The sequence below is a fragment of the Miscanthus floridulus genome, chromosome 2 (genome assembly GCF_019320115.1).
Source record: "Miscanthus floridulus cultivar M001 chromosome 2, ASM1932011v1, whole genome shotgun sequence".
Classification (NCBI taxonomy): Eukaryota; Viridiplantae; Streptophyta; class Magnoliopsida; order Poales; family Poaceae; genus Miscanthus; species Miscanthus floridulus.
Genome location: NC_089581.1, coordinates 166,352,808 through 166,376,516, shown reverse-complemented (window position 1 = coordinate 166,376,516; position 23,709 = coordinate 166,352,808). Strand labels below are relative to the sequence as shown.

Here is a 23,709-nt window from a genome sequence, read left to right as displayed (position 1 = left end):
ATCTTGCAAGCTAGATGGTTAGGTGAGATCTAGCTAGCCCAACACCTTTATTGCCTAATTAGGATCTTTTAAGGTGCTTGAGGACTTAGATGGAGGGGTATAATCTGTAACACCCTTGGTGTTACACTGTATAGTCTTTTACTAAAATACTGCATGGGCATTATATTTATGTGTAAATGTGTGTAATATAGGGTGCAAAGCAATGTACGTAACTTGAAACATTCATCAGAAACATGAAACGGATGTTATATCTCATGTCGCATTGTATCACTTAGGGTTTAAATGAATTTTTATTGAACGGAAATACTATAGAATGCATATACGACAATGAAATACTATAGAATGCATAAAGTTTATAGTATAAGCTTCGTAGGTGACAATGAAATACTTATGGTCAAGAACGGGATTCACTAGCTAGCTTACTTAATAGCTTGGAAATCGTATTTGACTTGAAACCGATCAAGATGTAGTCAAATTTCTTAAATTAGAAAATGGGTTGACGAGGCTAAGTTTAGGAATTTTTGTAGGCGAATTGGATTAAGAAGTAGTGTAATTTCAGGGCTGGTTTTAGTAGCTTGATATGCCATCTCGAGCGTAAAATAGGTGGTTTAGCAACTAGATCAATGAGATGGATTTTTGGGATGCTTTCAAAAGCGTGCAAGGCACGTTCCTGGCCGGCTTCAGTGTTTGGACACGGTCACCAAGCCTCGGGTCGGCTCAGCGCCATAGCACTGTCTTGTCCAAGCGCGCACATGCGCTCCGCCGCGCTCACCCGCACCGTTGTTGCCGCGCCCTGGCAAGCGACTCACACATGCATGCGCACGTTGCGCCAGGCGGCCTGGCCACTCGGCCACCACCACCGTCGTTGCGAAGACAGATTGTTCTGAGGGTTTATCTGCAAAGTATATGACTGTAGGAATAGTACCATAGGTCTCAAGGTGATTCACCGGAAGGTCAGGAACATTTTCGCAAAACTGTCGTAGCGTGCGGGCCTCCCCGTTGCGCGTCTGAGCCACGACTGCGTGGGCTACGCTAGTGGGTCGCGTAGGCGCATGCGCTGCGCGGGAGTGGGCCGAGCCGCTCATGCGATGGGCCGCGCGGGTGGATTCGGTTTTTCATTTCTGGTGAATTAATAAATGTTTATTCAATTTAGTTTGGAGCCAAACTTTGAAAATTTATAGTAAATTCTATAGATGTCTAAAAATAGTGAAACCAAATTTGTTAGGTTCGTAAAAATGCTATCTATCTATTGGTGTAGTTAGTTTACAGTTAGCTATGATAATGATAGATTCATAAATTCAAATTAGAAAGCTTAGTATTATTTAGCTTAATATTTGTAGGAATTTTTGTGGCAAATTGATGATAGCTGTAGCTATGAAATTTTTACAGTAGGCTCAATAGATTATTATGTACTTACTGTAATTTTTGTAGCCCTAGAGTAGGTTGATAAATAGAGTAGCTAATACTCCTTGTTTTATCATATAAGAGTAAATTGGTATTAAGAGTAAGAATGCCTTTAGTTGCTAAGATAGTACATGCCATGTTTCATACCTGGTTAGTGGGTATGATAGATAACATAGCGTCTTAGTCGGTAGAACTAGCTTAGTAGCTTGACAGGTGTATTCGTATTTTAAGAGTTGCGGTTGCCGTATTACTAAGTGTTGCATCATCATTTCATGCATGTAGATAACGAGTTGGTAGAGTTCGTGCCTACGGACGAATAGGACTACGAGGAGGTTATTGAGGAGTACGAGGAGAAGATTCTCGTATAGGAGGGAGCCCCAGAGCTATTCGTTGCTGACTTTGTTGACACACCGCCTGTCCAAGGCAAAGCCCTAGTGCATAACCCATATTTTTGAATGATCAGTGAATATATATATGATGTGCATTTACGTTACAGGTATTTTATGGAAACTACATGCATAGATATACTTACCTATGAGTCCTACTAGTATAGGTCGAGTAGCTGTTATGCTTAGAATATCGATAGCGTGAGTAACCTATCGTTACTCACAATAGGTGATAATTATGATCGCTCATGATAAAATGGTGGAAAGAAAAAATGGTGATCGGGCAGGGTTATGGTATAGGTATTGGTGGGTGTAAGAGGTTGTGTCCTGTGGCCAGCAGGGCATAGCTTGGTTACACTTTTTCTCTGTCTGTATCGGTTAAGGACCAACCATTGCATTGGGTTCTAGGTAAGTCATAGATTTATTATCCCGAGCACATACTTGGGTATGGGCGTAAGGAAGGCTTGTTTCTCTCTTGTCGTGGGTTCCGGCTCTTTTCAGATCAACTGATTGGAGGCAGTGATGGTGGAGGTCTAAGCATCGTACTGAGTCCGGGACTCAGGAGCGGGGGCTTAGAGTCCAAGTTTGGATGGGGACGTGGACCCTATGATAGGAGAGTGATGGGCTGGTCCTACTTGTGCCTAGGGTTCAAGCGGGGCATGTGTTTTGGGGTACCCAGCTGGGGGCATTGATTCACGAATCACCGATGTTCCGGTACGACTTGTCTATAGTCTAGCACCGTAGTAAGAACTAAAAGATGAAAGGTGATGAAATTAAACTGATTGCTCAACCCTTGCTTGAAAGTAGAACATGTGTTTACATAGAATGGCTAGATTATAAATTAATTATGACTACTAATAATAACATAAATAAGGATTAACTACTAGAATTGCTTTCTACAAAAAGAAACCTAGCAAACCATAAAGCTTATCATATCCCTTGGAGTCGGGAAATTATTCCCACTAGTCGGATAAGTCTTGCGAGTATATTGTGTACTTAGGGTTTATTTACCCCTGTTGCAGGTTCCACTTGAGGAGTACCAGTTGTGTGAAGGATTCTTCTGGTGGGCATAGACGGATCCTTGTTCATTATCGATAGATGTTTATTATCATTCTGCTGTTTAATATTCCGCACACTGAATTTGGTAATGTAATAATACATTTCTAAGAACTCTGGATGTATGAAATGGACTAAGTATTGTAACTCATTCTCATTATTGGATCCTTGGGGAAAATATGGATCTTTCGAGCTCTCCCTTGGGGTGTGCCCGACGGAACTCGCCTGATGTAGCTCGCTCTCAAGGTGCTTAGTGTCAATGGAAGACAAGCACCTTCGTAAGCGCGTTATCTAGGGTGGTTCAGCCACATAATTTTGGCTAGACCAATAGTTTTAATTCCATATTTATTTCGGTTAGTTAGTGCAACTATTTTTTAGAAAGTACTATTCACCTTCCTCTAGTCCGCCATCTTGACCCTATAGCGACCGAGTAAGCTTGATCTTTGGACCATTTCTAGCGCACCACGGCTGATACCCCCATCATTTAGCTAAAGGGACTCTAGCAAGTCTCAAAGGAGCATGTACTCCATCAAGACCTAAACGGTGATCGCACCATTGATATCGCACACCTAGCTGTGATTCTGGATTGCTAAAGCAACCATTCGCTTCCTCCACAATCGTGGCACGATAATAAAGACGGACGGTGCAATTTGTTCAATGGAGCATCCATCAAGCCATCTATCAGTCCAAAACTCTAGAACGCCATAGATAGACCATCATCGATGAGTGTCCTTGTCGCCTGAAAGAGAGCCGTCACTGCCCTCTCTGAAGATGATGGTAGGTAAATCCATGTCCTATGGGCATCAGTTTTGCGCAGCCACTCCCATCTTAGCCTTAGGCCCAGCCAAAAACGCCGCAAGTCTAGGACACCCAATCCGTTAGGCTCATCTTTTGGCCTGCCACAACTTCCTAGTCTACATGACATTTACCCTCGCTTACTGAGTTCAATTCACTCCAAAGGCCCTCCACAGCTTATCAATTGATTCGGTCGCGTAAGGCAAAATGTTGACCACAATGTACATATGAACTGGAACTGCAGATAGCGTCGATTTCACCAGAGTTGCTCTTCTTGCTGTGTTCATCAATTTTCCCTTCCAAGTTGGAATTCTACTTGCGACTGCATCCACCTTAAGCGTCGAAGCGTCAACATTACACCAAGGTAATGACATGGGAAATCTCCCACTCCACATGCTAGCAAATGAGTGGCAAGTTGAATTTGCTCCTCCGAGCACCCAATGGGTGTTGCAACACTCTTGTCTAAGTTGGTTTGAGAGTCCTGAAGTCGAGGCTAAAATCTCTAGGATTGCCTTGGTCACCGAAAGGTCCATCTCATTTGGCGCAAGGAAAAGAACCATATCATCAACATAGAGTGGTGTTTAACACTTAATCGCACCGCAACGCAGCGATGTGGAGAGCCCCTGTCCGTCCACCCACATGATTAGGGCATTGAGCACTTCCATTACAGGACAAATAACATTCTTTGCCATGGTCTTCCATTAAGCAGTATCCTTGTACTAGCCGTGGATAGCAGCAGCGAGGTCTAGTCCCGGCACCTTGCACTAAAACCCAAGTGTGCTAGCGAAGCCAACAAAAATGGCCTAGAGACCGAATCGAAAGCCTTTGCAACGTCGATCTTCAGGACTAGGCAACTGTCCCTTTTGGCGTGCAGGGCCTTACATGTCAATTGAATGGATAAAAAATTGCCGTGTATGGAGTGCCCCTTAATGAATGCACTTTGATTCTGCTGCACCAACTCGTTCAACACCTTGGCGAACCGTCTTGCCAAGCATTTGGTGATCAATTTATTGAAGCTATGCATAAGGCTTATGGGCCTTTAGCCCTTATTTCTTGGGCATCGTTCTTCTTGCGCAATAGGATCATGAATGCATCATTAAGGTGAAAATTGCGTCCATCCAGTCCCCAAAACACGTTGAAGGCGTTGAGCACATCCACCTTAATGATAGGCCATGCTAGCTTGTAAAACAGGGGGCACTATCAATGTGCTAGTGAGATGGGCGAGGATTTGTGCCTGCTACATTGTATGGTTGCTCTTTGACAACTTCTTAGAGATAGAGATGGCGAAGAGAGGATTTATGGCATTAGAGGAGGTGGCCATTGTGGCTAGCCTCTAGTTTTTCTTTTTTAATGGCTTTGATACTATGTAAAAACTCAGAAGTGTGGAAGCTTTAGTTGAAACGCCGCGACTTCCTCTTAGCCCATAGTTGCATGTTATATAGACGAGGAATAGCCCCTCGCGTGACATATATAGGATGCTCGAACAACTAGGGTGTAACCTTCTCTTTCAGCTATAACCTTCTCATATCAACGCTACAATACGTAGGCACGTGTTAAATGAAGAATATCAGGGCTGTCTCTAGGTGTAGGACAGGTGGTGTGACCGCTAGGGGCCCAAGCCGCTAGGGGCCCATGAGTATATATGTATGTTGTAGATATATATAGCTATTATAATAAAGTATTGAAGACTTATATATTTAGCACGACAGTCCAAGAGAGCTTTGAAGGTTAGTGTTTTTTCTATTTCTAGTGGATACTGTTCTTAAAGATTTTTCATTAAGAAGTGCCCGAAGATGGTTTTTCACACAGCACTGAAGTATTATGCTTTATTTGAGTGAATCATAATAGTTATTTTATTGTTCTTTTAGTTCTTTAGTTATACTATCGTTATCTTTTATGAACTAAAAAACATACGTTGCAAATTAATTTTTTTGTACTATATATTTTAATCGTCTTATTAAATGCTTAATTTAATGGGCTCTTACGATCGTGCTCGCCCAAGGTCCTCTAAAAGAGACGGCCCTGAGGAACATGCTAGAAGAAGAATCCTGCACGGCCAGCTGCTAGTTTCTAGCCAAACTGACAGCCGACAAATGTTACTCACTCATGCTGACCAACGACACAATGGCACAGACGGACAGGTCAACTCATCTCCGTTCACTTGATGCCAAATGACGGACAGTAAATATGTGCTAATGGCGGATTAATTAGGCTTAATAAATTCATCTCGTAAATTAGTCTCCATCTATGTAATTAGTTTTATAATTAACTCATATTTAGTTCTCCTAAATAACATCCGAACGTCCGATATGACATGGACTAAAATTTAGTGCATGGAACCAAACACCCCCTAATTCTGTGGTCTGCTCTGGTGGTGCCAAATCCTGATGCTCCACCGATGTGACGTAGCTCGATCATCGCCACTAAGACTCTCCTTCACTGGAGCTCGTGCACCTTGTTGGCATGTTGCGATTTGTTTATGCAAATATCCTACGTTGACACTGACAGAAGCTATCTTAGTGGACCTGATTATATATATGCTTCTATGCGGCAGCTCCTACTTAGTACTGCCTTTTCAGTAGGATAGTACTATATGAGCATATGTGTAGTGTGGTCAGAAAGTAGGTAAAGCCTAACCTACCATAGTAAACGGTGACAATTATTAATCGTCCTTTTGAGCTTAATTCAGGAAAATGACATCTAGTTTGACTTTTGAGTAGCAAAATCATTTTCTTGAGCCTTGACCTCTTGCTGTATAGTCAGTTTGTCACTTGCACTAGCTTAATCCATTGCAGCGGTGAATACAGATGCCCATGCCTGCATGGCTGCATGACATGATTCTTCAGAATCCAATCCTAACGCTCAGTACTTGACTACCTTAAGAAAAAATAATCAATGTTCAGCACTCTACCAGTTTTCCTAAAGCAAGATGCAGCATTCCTTAATTGGGTGAATTACGTGTAACTCCACGATGACGCTTTGAAAGTTTGGCGCCTTGACCCTTCATCTCTAAGAGCTGTTTGACAAATGGAGGATCATCATTTTGCTCTTGCAGTTGTTTAAGCTCCTTGCATTTCTCAACCTTTGCATGGATTCTGCACTGAACCGTGGAATCACTTTTTAAGAAGGTGAACTGGATGACATTCAACGAACCAGAGCAGCAGAATCTTATCCTGGCCTGTAGGCAACCATGATTCTGCTATCCTTACTTCTGAAAACATATACCTGTCAGGATTTCACAAAGGATGGGTTGGATGTGGTGCCTTTTGTGGATAGATTCACCCTGTCAGTTCATGTATGATCACCATGTGCTGTTAAGATAAGATTCAGTGACTGCATTTGATGGTTGATACAATACAAAGGTGCTGAACAGAGCGTTCAAAATTGCACAAATATCTCGTCGCTTAACGTGCACAGGAGCTATGATACATCATGTGCCCAACAACCTGGAGAGTGATGAGCTGCAGAGAGCCAGATCATGGCAGCACCTGCTGTGGATCTGGGCCGAGCGATGTTATAAAAGATTTGGCCTGAAACCAAAGCTGTTTTTCCCAGTGCTCTTCCTAGATGGTCCTCCTGCTAGGAAAGTAATTGACTGCAGGCTGCGGCAGTGATGAAAATACAGTGGTAAAAATCCAAGTACTTGCGTCCAGCATGTAGAATACCTCCTGTCCAGATCAACACCTTTGGACGTCTTCGCCAAGAATGGATGTGAAAGCAATATTAGACTTTGCATTTGGTTTCTCTACATTTGAGTGTGCTCTTTCCCCTCTACATTTTTCTAGTGTTCGAGCTGAAAATTTTGTAAGGATTGGTTGTATGCGGATGCAGGGACCGGATATTTTCCATTTTCTGAAAAAAGGATCAACACCTGTTCATATAACTAGGTACAGACTTTGCAGATGAAAGAAACCCGTGGACGCGAAACTGTGACGAATGAACTGAAGCCTGAAACGGCAAGGGGGCATAAGATCATGGTGTCCTGTGTCATCTTCAGCGATGGCAAAAGATTGCAATGATAGAAGAGAGGACCCCAGCAACGCAGCATTGTGCATGCATATCCTCCAGCAGCAGCAGCACAGCGGCACAGGTGGTGTGCTTAACATATGCAGAGCTGATTCCAACTCATTCTTTTGAGGTAGGCAGGCATTCCTCCGCATCAGTGACTATCTATCTATCTAGCCACAGAGATGCCTTTGCTTTCCTGCTCTGTTCGTGCACTGTGCAGCATTCACTTGTGCCCTTTTGCGCTCAGCACTCGAGCCTTTCCATGACCACAGAAAACCAGTTGGATGGATCCGTCCGTCACCTTGAAGAGGACTAGAGGGAGGCTGTGGAAGCTGGCTCTGGTTGGAATGGATCCATCACCTTGGATTGGATGTGCATTGGCATTGGCCCCAGCAGGGACTGAACACTGATAATAACTGGAGATCATGGCAGTACAGTTCTTTGCCTTTGCAAAGAGAGGCCGGGCCCCCACCGGGGTTTGAATGGCACGCCTTTGACCGTCTCACAGTTGCCACAACCAACACCAGACTGCTCTCTTCAAAATTGAGTTGTTATTAGTTGAGGAGACCTGATCCACCTGATTATTAAGGCTTCAGTTTTGAAGCTTAAGCTCGAAAGATTTGGTTTTTGCACGGTAAGGGTAATGCAGCCTTCAGTTTTGAGGACATGCATCATACTAGACGACTGTGGAGTACGTAGGATACAGTAAAAGCTGATAGCTGGTGAAAAAGTTTTCACTTGGTAGTGCTGCTAGTTCAGAATTGGCGAGTAGGGATGAAAGGCAAAATGCATCTGCAAGTTGCAACTTTGGCCTCTGCAAGGTAAGGGCAACGCAGCCTTCCCTCTTCTTTACCTCTCCTATCACTGGTCAGTGTGATGCGGGTTCGTGTCCCAACAAGTCCATGGTTCTTGGGGTTTGAAATGATAAGCAAGATTCCCCCTTTTTTTGACTTTGATGAATGTTAGAAAAGAAAAGTATGCTATAGCAGAAAAAAAATGTTTAAACAGCATCTCTTGCTCCAAGTAACTCATGGCATCTGCACAGGCAGCTAGCAGTAAAATACTAATACAATATCTGCCATATGATCAACTGCTTGGCTGTCAATCAGGTTTGTGCTGCTGCAAAGATAGATAGATAATACAAAACAATGAACAGACCTGCATTTGAAATGATTAAATGAAAGAAAGCAAAAAAAAAAAGATAACATAACAGAGAGGGTGGGATCAAAGAATCGATTCAGGCTTGTCCTGTCGTGCTACATTGCTAACTAGACCCCTTGTTTGCTTCTCCTCAACCCCTTGTGCCTGTTCGTGTAGTGGCTGTCACCTGCGCGCACAAGCAGCATGCAGCGCCCTGCCGCAGCCCGCAGCCGCGCTGTAGATCTGCGCTCGCTGCGAAACATTGATGCCTGCAATCTGCTTCGTGCCTTTACAAATCTCTCAGGCTCAGAGCGAGAGGAGGAGCCCCTCAAGGCCTCAATCATGTGCGCGTACCCACCTGCGATGCAACTGGCTGGCTTCACATGCATGGTGATTCGTGAACCGCGAGCACGAGCACGGCCCCATTGCTTCGCGCCACGGAACGGAAACTCACCTGCCGCTTTGCTAGGACAGCGATGGCGGCTGGCTCGGCTGTGCCTGTGCCGTGCATGTTCGCCGAGGAGACCGGAACTGGATTGGTAGGGGCGGTCCAGATCCGGAGATGCCCCCGGTTGAGTTGTCCTCTCCGAGTCCGACGATTGGCCGCTGGAATGGACGGGAGCACCTCGCAACTTGTAGATTGGCACGTTCATGTTCAACAGTTCAAGTCCTGGACCCCGGGAGGCGGGAGAGCAGTGCAAACACTCCACTGGTTAGAGAGAGAGAGAGAGAGAAAGAAGTGAGCTGTTGATCAACAGCAAAGTGCTTGACTGATGAGGCAATGCGGCTCCAAATACTTTTCATAAGAACGAATTGTTTAGCTTTCACCTTGTAAGAACGAATGCTGACCTACTAGATAAATGATTAGCGTAAAGTTCAGCACAAGATTTCTACATTTGTGGCATTTAAATTTTAAACGGGCCGTCTCCACCTTAATACAATGAAATGACGCGCTCTCTCCTGCTTGTTTTCAGAAAAAAATATCTGTGGCATTTGTTGATTGATGAGAACATCAACAAGATTCAGGGGAAAAAAATTCTCAAGTACGGAGTGCTATGCCTGTTCAGGAGCAAAGTCATTTTTTTTAATTTTTTTATATGAGTGAACTAACTAGGTTCAAAAACTGATTCCTCACAGCTACAACTAGGTTCAATATAATCAATCACCTCACCTAGAAGCCAGAAACATTGCACGTAGCAGAAGCCGTTGACTGATCTCGCCGGCGGTTCAGATTACAGAATATGTTCTCGCAATCCAGCTTCCACAAATACAAAGCCGCTTTGCTTTTCCTTTTTTTTTCTCTATAAAGCAAAGCAAGATATCCTCTCTGCTGATGTTTCGACAAAAGATGCGCTGGCACCGGCGGCAGTGCATTTCATTTCACCATGCAAGAACTTTGACATTTGGCTGCAGTAGATGATTGATTCCTCCCCGCCCGGGCCGGCACGAACATCAGGGTCAAGACTCAAGAGCTCAAGTGCTTGCTTTCCCTCTCTCTCTCTCTCTCTCTCTCTGATTTAGTGGAGCACTTCTCTTTCTAGCGCTCTTCTGATGCATGTGGACACGCTGCCCATGCGTAATCTTGGATATTTAGAAACATGGCCCTGCTACCTCAATCAACAAAGGGTGAGAAAAAGGTGATGTGACAAAACAATAAAACCACACCCCAAGATTAAACTAAAAAAAAATCAAAGGTGTTGACACTTTATAAAGTAACCCTAGAAATCCAATCTCTTCACTGTTCGCATATTGCCCTGTTCCCCATGGTTGATAAGCCCTGGCTGAAAATACCGTTGGCTGATTTGTTGTGAGAGAAAAATACTGTTCGTTGGTTGAAGAAGTACGGCTTATAAGCCAAGCGAACAGAGCATCATATGATTGCAAGTCCTATTCTCCGCGGGCCCACGCACGCAGCAGCAGGAAGAAGCTGTTAGGAGTTAAGCTCGTGCTTTCTTCATATATGCAGTTCGGTTGAACCATGAAGTCTGCCTGAATGATGAATAATTAAAAACCGCTAACGCCTGCCTCTGCAGATTTGGGAACACATGCTTCCCTGCCTGAAATGGCGCCGAACTTTCAGAGGAGATAATCGGTTGGCCACATCACATACATGTACACACCCCGTTGATCCACGTCTCCGTGCTGATGGCCGTTGAAAAGTCGTCACCTCACTTTTTTTTCCAGATTTGGAGCGGTTAAAACAGGCGAGCAGCAAGCACCACGGTGAATCTTCTTTTCTGTCATCATTTCCATCCTTTTTACCAAACATAATGTGCCTGAGAAAGGCGTGGTTTAGACCGTATGAGAAGGCGAAAAGCACGGAGCACAGCAATCATCATAGATTGTAAGAGGGAGGATGCACTTTGCCATGAATAATTCCCCCTGGTTAGCACAGTAATGCAATTTGCCATGAACCTTGTTTTTTTTTTTTATGAACTGGATGGATATATTTGACGACTGAACTGAACAAGAACAAACAGCACTCCTGTCTGTATGTAGCAGTGGCCCTTGCCCTGATGTAGAGTAATAAAGCCTTGCACATACCGAGCGTTGCTGTTCCACATGGCGCATAGTAGTTGCAACTTTCCCGCGAGGTGAATCCGTCACAGTTGAGTTTCCTTTACCCCTCACCCACCATGGTACTCCTGCATCTTCTCGAACAAAACAACCAACCAAAGGCTTGCACATCGCCTCAAGAACAGCATGGCCGGCGGCCCGGCCGCTTTGCATGTAGTCGAAGCATGAGGTCCACTAGATCTGCCGGCCGGATTTCCAGATCTCTTTTTCCTTCCCGGAGGCGGAGTTGGAACAGCAGCCCAGCCAATTATTTGACATGATGCGCGCGGCCTCAAGAACTGATCGAACAGCGACGGATCCCAACCGCTAGCGCTAGGCCTCCAGGCACCACCATCACGCGATAACTCAGTCCGGTCTCGGACGATCGGAACGGATAGAGATGGAGATCTCCTGTTCTTCTAGGCAGATCGCAATCAGTAGCGTTCGGACGATTGCTGGGGCGAGGCGAGGCGATCGGTGTCCGTAGCTATAATAATTCGACTGCGCCTTCAATCATCGGCGAAGAACAGGAAGAGTACAACGAGACAGCGGGGTGGTCAAGGAGGCCAATGAGTTTGTTGGTGAAGACCTTTCACCAGCAGCAGATTTCACTGTCCTTCTGAATCTCTCGTCCTCACGCTCGCTTGGCGTCTACTGCCTGCAGTACTACCCCGTTTCATCACTCACTCACTCACTCGTGAAGACTGAAGAGCGGGAGGCAGTCAAACGATGGATCGATGGATCTCCCCCCATCGCCATCGACCGGTCATCACTCCCTCATCATTTGCCATCTCCCCCGTCGTCGTCTTTTCCTTCTTCTGGTCCGGATCCACCACCACCACCAGGGGCTTCCTTGTAGGACCGGTCGCCATCCAAGCTTTTTTTTTTTGCCAGAATAGTGGCCGGTACGGCCATCAGGCAGCCAAAGGAAGCTGGGACGAAAGAGAAAGGCCGTGGTGGCAGCTATTCCTTCCGCTCATGGAGCGTGATATTTGCATTGGGGGGCCAAAACCCAATCCCCATCATCAAGTCATCATCATCATATAATCGCTAACCTGCTGGAGTTGATGGGGACGGCTTAGTAGCAAGACCCAGCCGTCGCTATCGCTTATCGCCGGCCGACTGTGGACGGTGAACACGTCGGCGAGAAACTAGGGCTGTCAAGACAAATGGACGCCAGGCGAGGCAATCGTCACTTGATGGACCAGGGCCTAAACCATGACCCTTTGCTGTTGCTGACCTTTCAGTAAGGAGGGATGGTAGAGCTTTCAGGCTGTGACTGTAGGTCCTCCAGTAATGATAGCAACAGCCAAAGCTCCGGATTCAGATGAGATATCGAAAAGACAGGCGCAGGGACTTTTCAAGACATCAACACAGATCAGATCACAAAACTTGAGACAAGGAACATTGGAATTGGAATTTAACAATATATAGTAGCTCAGATCAGGAGGTTTTTCTCATCTCATCATAGTTCCAAAATGCGAATAATGAAGCAGAAAATATGCAGCAGCAACAACAGCAGATGGGGAAGTTGTAATGAATCTAATCTGATATAACAAGCTTCATTTCGAAAAATTGAGAGAAAACATGGTGGTTGCACCGGCACAGAAAGATGGTCCTCAAACCGGAGCCTCCAGAGCAGCAAACAAAACTGAGGCAGCCATGAGGCACCCTCGAAGAAGCCTGCTCTCCTGTGCTTATGGTCTTGCCGTAGAACACTTTGCATACACTGATGAACTCCTACTAGAACAACATCAATTGAACACCCTGCCCGCCGCTCCAGTACAGTGCTTGCAAATCCTTCTATAAGAAATTGAAGAGATAAAAATGTACCATATCTGCAGCTCAACAACTTACATATATTCCGTTAAATGATCTGCACTCAGCCAGCATATCAAGTGCAGCAGCATGATACTCCCAGGCACCCACTCATACCCGGCCTCCTCCGCAGAAGCAGCTTCACAGGATCTTCACAAATGGTGGCACATCTTCCCTTGGACCATCGAGTGACCGATACATGTATAAGATGTCCACACTTTCATTCCTTTCATTCTCATCAGGCTGCCCATTTATCAACTCCACCACCATTCGTGGTAGCCCCTGAGCCACCTCCTTGCACCCTTGCAGGGTCAGGTTGCAGCCTGACATCCAGACGAACCGCATGTTATAGAAATGGTGCATCCCAGAGAGGAGGCCAGCATCGCCGAAAGGGCAATCCCTTATCTCAAGCTTCTCTAGCTTTGAACAGCCCTGGAGGATGTATTGCAGCGCCATATCGCTGTTTCCAGCGAACGCTACAGAGAGCGTCCGCAGGGACTTGCCATACCTGCCAATGTACTCAAATGCCCTGTCAGTAAGTTGCCCGGACGTGGATAACCTGGTAAGCTTGCTGCAATTCTGAACAATGGCACCGAATCCTTCATCCATAGGCTCCCCAGTCTCATGGTCCGGCTGGTGCCGTCCCATTATACATAACCGGAACACTTTGAGCTCCGGGCAGTTGCGCGACATGGCCACAACAGCAGCGTTGGTCATTGTCTGGCAAAAATATAATATCGAGCGGAGAGCAGGGCAGCCCCGTGAGATGGCAGTAAGGCCAACCTCTGATACCAACTCGTCGGCATCCTCACGTGCATTCAATGGGAGCACACGAAGAGACTGGAGCTTCTTGCAAGAATTTCCCACGGACTCGAGCCCTTCGTCGCGCACCGAGTCAAGTACCTAGAAAATAAGTCTTCGTCAGCAAAACAGAGCACAAAAACAAGTCGAGGAAGCAATCTAGTACAGTTTAGTACCCATAGTGTCTCAAGGTTGTAGCATTGCCCAATGAACACGAGAATCTGATTAGGGGTGACCGCGGTGTAGCTTAAGTCAAGGCTCTTCAAGTGGGCGCACACCACGGCGATGGTCGGCAGGTACTCTTGCGCGAGCTCACGGAAGCCGGAGAGAGAAACAAGCGTGCGCGCCCGCCCAGCGGACACGAATGCATTGACAACCTCCCCGAATCCTGTCCCCTCCTCGCCGCCTTCCGCCGGGCGGAACGACCCGGTGCCCAGGTGCGACAAGCTGGGCGCGAGCGCCATGAGGCGGCGCAGCTGGCCGAGCGAGACGTGCAGGTTGACCCCCAGGCGGCTGAGGCGCGGGGACCGCGCCACGAGCGCCTCGAGCGCGGCGAAGGCCACGGGCGGCTCGTAGCACTCGAAGGAGAGCGACTCGAGGTTGGTGGGCTCCGGCGGGAACGCGGCCACCCAGTCCACGGCCTCCTGCTGCTCCTCGGCCGTGTCGCACTCCACCACGTCGAGCACTCGCAGGCCCCTGTCGTGTCGGGAGAATAGAATCCATCAAGTTCGAGTCGCAGTCTAGAACAGGTGAACAACGCACGCATCGAAATGGAGGAAGAGGAAGAGATACCTGCAATGGGAGGCGATGGAGGCGAGCCCGCGCGAGGTGAAGCCGTCGCAGAGGTGCAGGGTGAGGTCGCGGAATGACGCCGGGAGGGAGCGGGAGAGGAGGTCGAGGTCAGCGTCCGTGACGGGGATGCGCTTGAGGTAGAGCGAGGCGAGCGCGGGGAAAACCCCGGCGGCGACGGCGGCAGCCCAGGGTCGGAAGGCGGAGGCGTCCCATCCGTGCGGGAGGAGGTTGAAGTCCGCGAAGCGCGGGCGGCCCTTGAGGAGGAGGCTCCGCGCGTTGGGGAAGCGGCGCGCGGTGCGGGCGGCCGAGGCGGCGAGGAGGTTGCGGACGGCGACGGACTCGCGGGTGGCGGACTCGGCGCGGTGCCAGGAGCGGCAGACGAGGGAGGCGGCGCTCCGGTCCCGCGGGGCGTCCAGGAACTGGAGCACCGTGTCGAGCACGTTGTCGAGCACCTGGTCCGCGGGCGGCGACGCGCTGGTGGGGCGCTTGGGCGGCGGCTTGGCCTCGTCCTCCTCTGACATCGCCCGCGGGCTGGCTCCCCCCGACGACGTCGCGGCGCGGGCTGAGGCGGCCGAGCGGGAGACGAAGGAAGAGGAGGAGCTGGAGGGAGGGAGGGAGGGAGGGGGAGCAGCGGCTGCGCAGTGGAGCTGGGTGGTGGGGTGCGGGGGGTGGGTGAGGTGTACTTGTGTTCGCCTGAGTCCAGTCAGTCGACGCAGCCGCCCGCCCGCCGCTTGTGCATTCTGCTGCTCAGCGGTAGATCTCCCTCTCTCTGGCTTTTCTTTTCTCCCTTTGCCATGCCAGGGAGGCGGTAGATCTGGGTATCTGTCCCTTTTCAGGTGCCAGGTAAAAAATCGCCCGTAAAAATCCAGTTCCGTTTTCCGTTTTCCCGGATCTGTTTATTTATTTATTCACGTGATCGCATTTTCACTGACGAGGATTAGTAGTGGTGTTGGTGGCCTCATCGGGCCACAGCCACTTGCGTTATGCTGACGAGGCCGCTCACGTTGTCGGGAATTGCCGCCTAGTTTAGCACTGGAGGGTGGAGCCGTTGACTTTGCTTGGAGGACACATTTCTAATCCTGTGCTCCAGAATTTCGACAGTGCTCCGTAGACAAATTTTTATCTGCCATTTGATTTTGAATCCATAAACCCAAAGAGGTCTGTTATTACTAAAGGGAACATATTAGGGGTAAACCAGAAATCTGTGGAAACTTGGAAACTTCTAATCAGATGCACTTGATGCTGATCCAATGGATAGGGTGAGAGGTGGGACGATTTTACACCTAAACCCTCCCACATGTCGGCCTTTTTCGGAAAACCCCCTAGCGATCCGCAGCACCGTGCGCCAGGTTTCGTTTTCTCCCCGTCGCGAGCGAGCCGCGACTGCGCTGCCAGGAATCCATCGCCACCGCCAGGCTTCGTTTTCTCCCAACCCCGTGCTCGTCGCCCCAGCCCCTAGGACGGCGCCACGCCCCTGGTTCGCCCGGCCTCAGCGAGTCATCCCAGACCGCCGCCGTGGCCATGGGCCCCTGGTTCACCAGGCGCAAATCTCTCGTCGCCGCCCCTTGCCCTCCGTCGGCCATGTGAGGGCGCCGCCGCCCGTGGGCCCTTCGCCGGCCTATGAGGGCTCCTCCGCTCGTGGCCCTCCGCCTCCTGGTGAGGGCGCCGGCACCCCTTCGCGCGATTTGCCGCCGCCTTGTGTGCTCTGCCTGGTCGTTTCCCCTTTTCAGTATGAATCAACAGACTTACAGTTTTGCTTACTTAAGTTCCTCTGATGTCAAGCAGGTGAATGCATTTCTTCTGGCTCCAAAGGATGTGCCTCAACGCCGGCCTGTCCAGAAACCGAGGCTCCAAATGCTAGGTCGTTGGCATGAGAATGTTGATGAATGGATCAGCACAGCCATTGCCAAGTGGGATGTTGAGGATTTTGAGCTTGTTGTTGATGGCTACTGCCTGTACTATGACCTGAAGCAGCTGGATTGAGAGGAGATGATATCAGCTTCGGATTGAGAGGAGATGCCATCAGCTTCGGATTGTCAGTTTTGCTTCTCCATGGAACCAACTTGTATGTGATTTTCCGCGGCTTATAAAATCGTCAAAGGCGATGCCATGAGAAGTTTGAGTCCTAAGGTATTTGTTTTTGATACAGACATGGATGTATCTGGTGGTGCCTGTTTGCTTGTATGTAGGGGAGAGGGTGCTGAGGTTCTTCAGGTCTGGCAGTTATTCTGTTAGGAGATGGTGAATAAGCAGTGGCAGATGATGAATGCGATTGAAGACGCATTTAGAAAGCTGTCCAATTTGCATGTGTTTTTACACCACAGCAATGCTGTAATCTGTAGCCTGGTGTGGTGTTGATTGTAATCCATCTTTTGAACATGAATGATCAAAAGAACCTAGTGTTGGACCCTAATCCATCTTTTTGAATTTGAATGATATGTATCACGCATGTATGTTAGGTATCTCATTGTCGTCATAAAAAATTGCATAACTGGTCTAAAAAGGTTTCCAAGTGCAATAAAATATAGAAAATGTAGAGACAGACTTAAGAACGAGAAAATTAATGAACTGTTTCAGAGTTAAGCTTACTAATTCACTATAGCATCATGCCATCATGAATGATCAAAACCTACATCCAGATCAAAATGTTAGCAATGGACGAAGACACAAATAGATTAAATTTCAGCAAGCAGAGCAATAGAAGCTTGGAAGATCAGCTTGATTATCATAACATAGTACATTGAATATGATCAAAATGATCAAAAGTGTTTACACGAACTTGAAATACCAGCCAACAACATTGTTTGGGCAAGTGCGTGCATCATGATCCCCTACTTGCTTATATTTTCCACACGTCCGTTTACTTTTACCTTTGCTTATAGCCTTCATCTCCTTGCTCTTCTTAATTATTTTGCATCTCCCTTTGGACTTGATATCATTTGGTGGATATATATCGACTTGATTTGGAATTTTACTACCAAGGAAAGATTCATACTCATCCTGTTTATTAACTCTCGTAGCAGGTGTGATCTTTTGAAGAGGTTCTACTAGGTTGGATAAACTAGAAAATAAAAAGTCCATCCCTTGTTCAGAGTTCTTGGCCATCTAGATGAGATCTTCAAACTGGTTCCGTGAATCTGAAATCTTTTTTTGCATTGCCACCTCTGTAGGATCTTCAGGCTTTTCATCTAGCAGGTTACCTTCTTCATCAAAGAATAGTTCCCTGTAAAATTGAATATTTGATCAAGACTATTGTACAAAACAGCCATAGAAAAAAATCATACAATACAAACCTTTTACATCTTTTCTCCCATCTCTTCATAATATAAATTGATGGTACCTCATTTTGCTTCTCGGCTCTAAGCACTTGTATTATATGACGGCACGGGATGCCATAGGACTCATATAATTTACAGGAGCACCTACCAAACATGTCAGACTTGTTCAACTGAACCACTCGCTCTTTTCCAGATAGACTGCTGATGGTGATAATTTTTATATCTTCACACTCTGTAATGCCATGAATAATGCAATGGTCTCTTGCAGCTATGATTTGTTTCTGAAATTTACTAAAAACTTCATGTGTATATATCACACTACATTGCTTCTCCATGGACCATGGTGTCATCAATTTAGGAGTCTTGTGAAGACTTGCATTGTCGGCCTTTAACTCCTCTTGGCGCTGGCACTCCAAAGCTATGTCAAACCTCAGCCAAAACTCAACAAAGGTCAATTTTCGATGAAAGAAACGATTAAAAAAAGAATTTGCACTCTCCGATCGTGACGCAGTCCTAAGGATTCCTGCTAGAGGTATGTTCACAAATTATGCCGGAATCCATGATTGACGCATGGCAAACTTTGTGTGTAGGGGACCTTGACACCTAAGAGGGGGTGAATTAGGCAACTTAAAAATCTACTTCTAAATTATGGCCTCTTTTGCTAACCTTAGCAAAACTTATGGAAAAGATAAACTATCTAAATGTGTGTCTATGGTTTTGCTAGTGTATTTCTATCTCTACCACAAAAAGAGTAATACAATCAATGTAAATGCGGAAACTAAAGAGCAAGGTAGAGATATGCAAACTCCCATCGATGACTCCGGTATTTTTACTGAGGTATCGATAAGCACGCAAGCTTCCCCCTAGTCCTCGTTAGAGCCCCTCGCAAGGGCCAAGCTCCTGGTTGGGTAACCCCATGGATAGCCTCAGGCCTTTCCCACACGCAAGTAGGTCTCCAATGTGTCTTTCGGTAAGCCTCTCCCGAATGCTCTTCGCCGTCTTTACTATCAAGCTTCCGACCGAAATATCGCGGGCCTTGTTCCCTCTAGTACACGATGGCGGCCACACCACAAACGCGGTCGATATGATCTCGCAAGACTACAAGCTCCTTCGATGTACAACAATGCTGTGTACAAGCATCGAGTGGTAAGAGGTATGCAAACCTCACTAAACACTAGGCCTAAACCTAGAGCAAACGCATAAGCGGTGGTCTAATCAACCTAAGCACTTTGCAAAGCACCTACGCTAATCACCTAATGAATCACTAAGCACTATGCAAGTGGAGATCACTAAAATGATGTATCAACACGCTTGATATGTTTCCTCAGCTCCACACGCTTCAAATGGTTGGTTGGGATCTATTTATAAGCCCCACTGAGAATGTAGCCGTTGGGAACGAAATTCCACTTTTCTGCTACTGACCGGACGTTCAGGCCATCCTAATCGAACGTGTCAGGTCATCCCGACCGTTTGAGCAGCGATCAACTGATCGTACGCTGCCAGCGTCTGGTCACATGCCACCTTCGTTGCTCTAGAACCTTTCTATACTCGATCGGACGCTGCAGTCCTACGTCCGGTCGATTTGCTACCAGCGTCCGGTAGCGCCTACTATTGCTGAGCCTCTTGATCGGAGCGTCCAGTCGCTTTTTGTCAACATCCAATCAAGCGTCCGGTCACCTCTGTGAGCTCATTTCTTCACGATCTTGCGTCCGGCTTAGTTCCTATCTTCGTGGTTGGACTTTGCTTGATATCTTGGGTCTTCTTTTGTGCTTCTAAGGTCTTGCTTATGGTGTTGATCATTGGATCATCACGTCATCTTCGTGCAAGTCATGTCTTGCACCCTATTGAACTACAAAACAATCACTTGCAAATTCATTAGTCCAATTTGGTTGTGTTGGTTATCAAACGCTAAAATCCAAAGTAAATGGGTCTAGGATCCATTTTCCTTACAATCTCCCCCTTTTTGGTGATTGATGACAACACGACCAAAGCTAGCAAATAATATAATTTTAAAATTTGAAAACTACCTACTTGCTGGGATGCAATGCAAGGGGCAAGGTTATATGATGCTAAAAGATACTACTTGTAAAACTAAAGAATAGCATATAAAAACTTATCTTACCCTTGCAAATGTCCCCATGTGGCATTATGGATTTAGGCCTCGCTTTCTACAAATTTTCCCATTATATAGACTAATCCATAATCCACTATTCTCCCTTTCTCGGACCATTATCACTTGTAAATTATTATGATCTAGCTTTTTGGTTCTACAAAATAATGCTTGCTTTTGGTCCTCTAAATTCTCTCCCTTTGGAATCAAACACCGAAAAGGAAGACATTAGTAGCATAAGGGAGGGTCAAACTTTGTGATCCTTTGTGTATAGAGTGGAATATGTCACAAAATTTGACTCTCTTAACATTATATAGATTAAGCTCCCCCTAAATATATGCATACATATGGTAGAAGGCAAAGCATATGCATAATTGGCAAATTATTGCTCAAGGGAATTTAATCTATATAATGCATAGAGAAAGCATATAAATATCAAAGTGAAATCAACATGATGATATCGGTTTAGAAATACCACATGTGGAAACCAATTTGATTTCTACCACTTACAATAGGTGGTGGATATTTGAAGTACGATGTTTAATTCCGGGGACTCTATTTTCCTTGCAATAAGACTACTACACACATGATAAGCTTGAAAAGGTGTTAGTCTCAAAGCATCCAACTTGTAGAGTAACCTCCCCCTAAATTTGTGCAAACAAGTATGGAATACTTGTAGGAAACATGCACATTGATTTTAGAATAAAAAATACCACTTGAAAGATGACATCACATGAATGTGAGAGTCATTTTCGAAGGCGATATTTGGGAGAAATTATCTATAATTTGGATTTTGGCACATATTAGATGAACAATTGAAAGATAAGCTATGTGCCGTGCTCCTAAATAATTTTTAAAATATGTAGGTTTGCTCCAAGGGTTAAGAATGAAACTGAGCAAGTCTACCATAAGATATACCTAGTGTATGCATGGCAAAAAATAAAAGCATGCAAATACAAACCTAGGCATGAAAAGTAACTAGATGCTTAAGGATGCCACCAGCAGGAATTAAATCTAGTAACACTTGAAGAAAATTGAATCTAGTTGCCTAACATGGGAAGAGGAATTTGGGTCTATAGTATTCACTAACCCACTTGGCAATGATCTTGTCCATCATGATGCACCCCATGAAATACACCCATACTTTTCCAAGTCTCAAAATTCCCCGAAGTCCATCGGACTTCTCACTTCTCTTTCAAGATCCAAACCTTCTTGGTGCTCTTCATGTTGAAAATGATTTTCTTTGGCACTCAAAAGTGTTTGACCCCATTGTTGGCTTGCTTGTTCACCTTGATGGTCACCACCTTGTCATTTTTCTTCTTCTTTAACAAGTATGGTGTGGAGGCCTTCTTGTCCACCTTGTTGGTGTAGGTGTTGGAGAGCTTGCTTGTATGCTTTTTCTCTTTCATCTTTGCCTCTCCCCCATTCTTCACCTTGCACTCATAGGACTTGTGATCTTCCTTATGGCACACATAGCAAACCTCGGTTTGTCCTTCATCAAGCTTCTTCACTCCCTTGACGGTGTTATCTTGATGAAGTTAGGCTTACTTTGCCTTGCCTTTCACTTGAGTCAAGCCCTTGGTGAGGCAAGCTACTTCTTGCTTGAGTTGCTCATTCTCCTTTGCAACCTCTTGTGTGCATGTATCTACAACAACTTTCTCAACACAAACTTGGTTGCACAAAGATGAGTTTAAACATAAATCATTACAAGAAGTAGAGGTATCCTTTGTAGATATGTTAAAGATAGAACTTTAATTTTTAGATGCCTTGGTGGGGGTTGTATTAACGGCTTCAAGATTAGCAACTTTATTAGTTAGCTCATCACAATGTTTGCACATGGTTTCTATTTTAGCAAGCAAACTTTTATAAGCATCTTGTGAGCTAGCTAACTTTTCTTTTAATTTTTCATTTTTCTTTACAAGTTGCTCATCATTGATTGTGCATGCATTTGTTGTTGCACTAGCCTCAAGTTGCTCAATTTTAGTAGACAGTTCAATATTGAGATTAGCAAAAGTCTCATATTGTTCAAGAAAAGTTTTATATGCTTCTTGTGAACTATCTAGCTTTTCTTTTATTTTTTCGAGCTTCTTTTGTTGACTAGTGCAAACTTTAGCATAATTAAGATTTTGTTGCACAATTTCATCGTAAGAAGGCATTTCATCATCACTATCACTCTCACTAGAGGATGAGCTTTCATTACCTCGTGCCATAAGGCACACACAAGAAGAGCTTGATGATGAGTGCTTGCGCCCTAGCCTCTTGTGATGGTCTTCTTCTTCATTTAAAGAATCGTCCCATGTCCTTATTGATGTGAGGGCTTGGTTCTTGCATGCCTTCTTCTTTGTCTTGGGTGTGGGCTTATTTGGACAAACTTCCACAAAGTGCCCCAACTCGCCACATCCATAGCATCCTCTCTTTTTTTGCTCATTTCTTTAATTTGTGAAGATGATATCTTGAATTTGGATGGGCACACCCTTGGCATTGAGCCTTTGGATCATCTTCTCCACCTTGTTGATAAGTTTGATTGATTCTTCATCAAGGTCGGAGGTGGAGGAGGAAGATTGATCATCATCACTTGAATCTTCATTATCCTCATCTTCTTCTTCATCTTTACTTGAGGAGCTTGAGCTTGAGCTTGTCTCAACTTGCTTGCCCTTCATCTTATTTTTCTTGCTACATGCGAGAGCTTTGCCTTTGCTTGATGAAGAGGCTTCTTCTTGACCCATCTTGTGTGACATTTCAAATGCCACTATCTTGCCAATGACTATGGCTAGGGTCATGGTGCTCAAGTCCTCCATGTTGTGAAGGATGGTGATGATGCTTGCATATTTCTTTTGTGGAAGCACGGAGATGATCTTCCTCACGATGTCTGCATCATCTAGCTTTGTTAATCCTATTGAATGGAGCTCATTGACAATTAGATTCAGACGAGAATACATATCACAAACAAACTCATCATCATTCATTGTAAAGGAATCATAATTTTATTTAGCTAGACAATGTTTTTGCTCACGAACATTAGATGTGCCGTCATAGAGCTCTTGAAGTTTTAACCAAATTTCATGTGCCATATTTAAAGTGAACACTTGGTTAAACACTCCATGCTAAATAATTCAAACAAGCAATTCTTAGCTCTAGCATTGAAATGCATTTCCTTTTCTTCACTCTTTGTGGGTTTATCAGGATTCTTAATGGGTTTCATCCTGTCATTCTAGCTTTATAATAGGGGAAGTTAGTGCCATCAAACTGTGAAGGCCTAGAGGTATCCATCCCAATCACTCTAAATAGCGTTGGCTCAATGGCGGTTAAGCCAAAGGTCCAAATTGAGTCAACCTAGCTCTAATACCACTTGTAGGGGACCGTGACGCCTAAGAGGGGGTGAATTAGGCAACTTAAAAATCTACGTCTAAATTATGGCCTCTTTTGCTAACCTTAGTAAAACCTATGCAAAAGATAAACTATATAAATGTGTGCCAATGGTTTTACTAGTGTGTTTCTATCTCTACCACAAAAGGAGTAATACAATCAATGTAAATGCGGAAGCTAAAGAGCAAGGTAGAGATAT

General features: G+C 45.5%; 1 protein-coding gene across 1 annotated transcript; it reads right to left on the bottom strand.

Annotated features, from left to right (window-relative positions):
• Positions 1–10,289: 10,289 nt before the first annotated feature.
• LOC136540510 (transport inhibitor response 1-like protein) lies at positions 10,290–15,396 on the bottom strand. The gene is made up of 3 exons (XM_066532514.1): positions 14,757–15,396; positions 14,141–14,660; positions 10,290–14,066 (listed from the first exon to the last, which is right to left on the bottom strand). Exons 1-3 carry the CDS (start codon positions 15,275–15,277, stop codon positions 13,305–13,307), a joined length of 1,803 nt encoding a protein of 600 aa, XP_066388611.1. The 5' UTR covers positions 15,278–15,396; the 3' UTR covers positions 10,290–13,304.
• Positions 15,397–23,709: the final 8,313 nt, after the last annotated feature.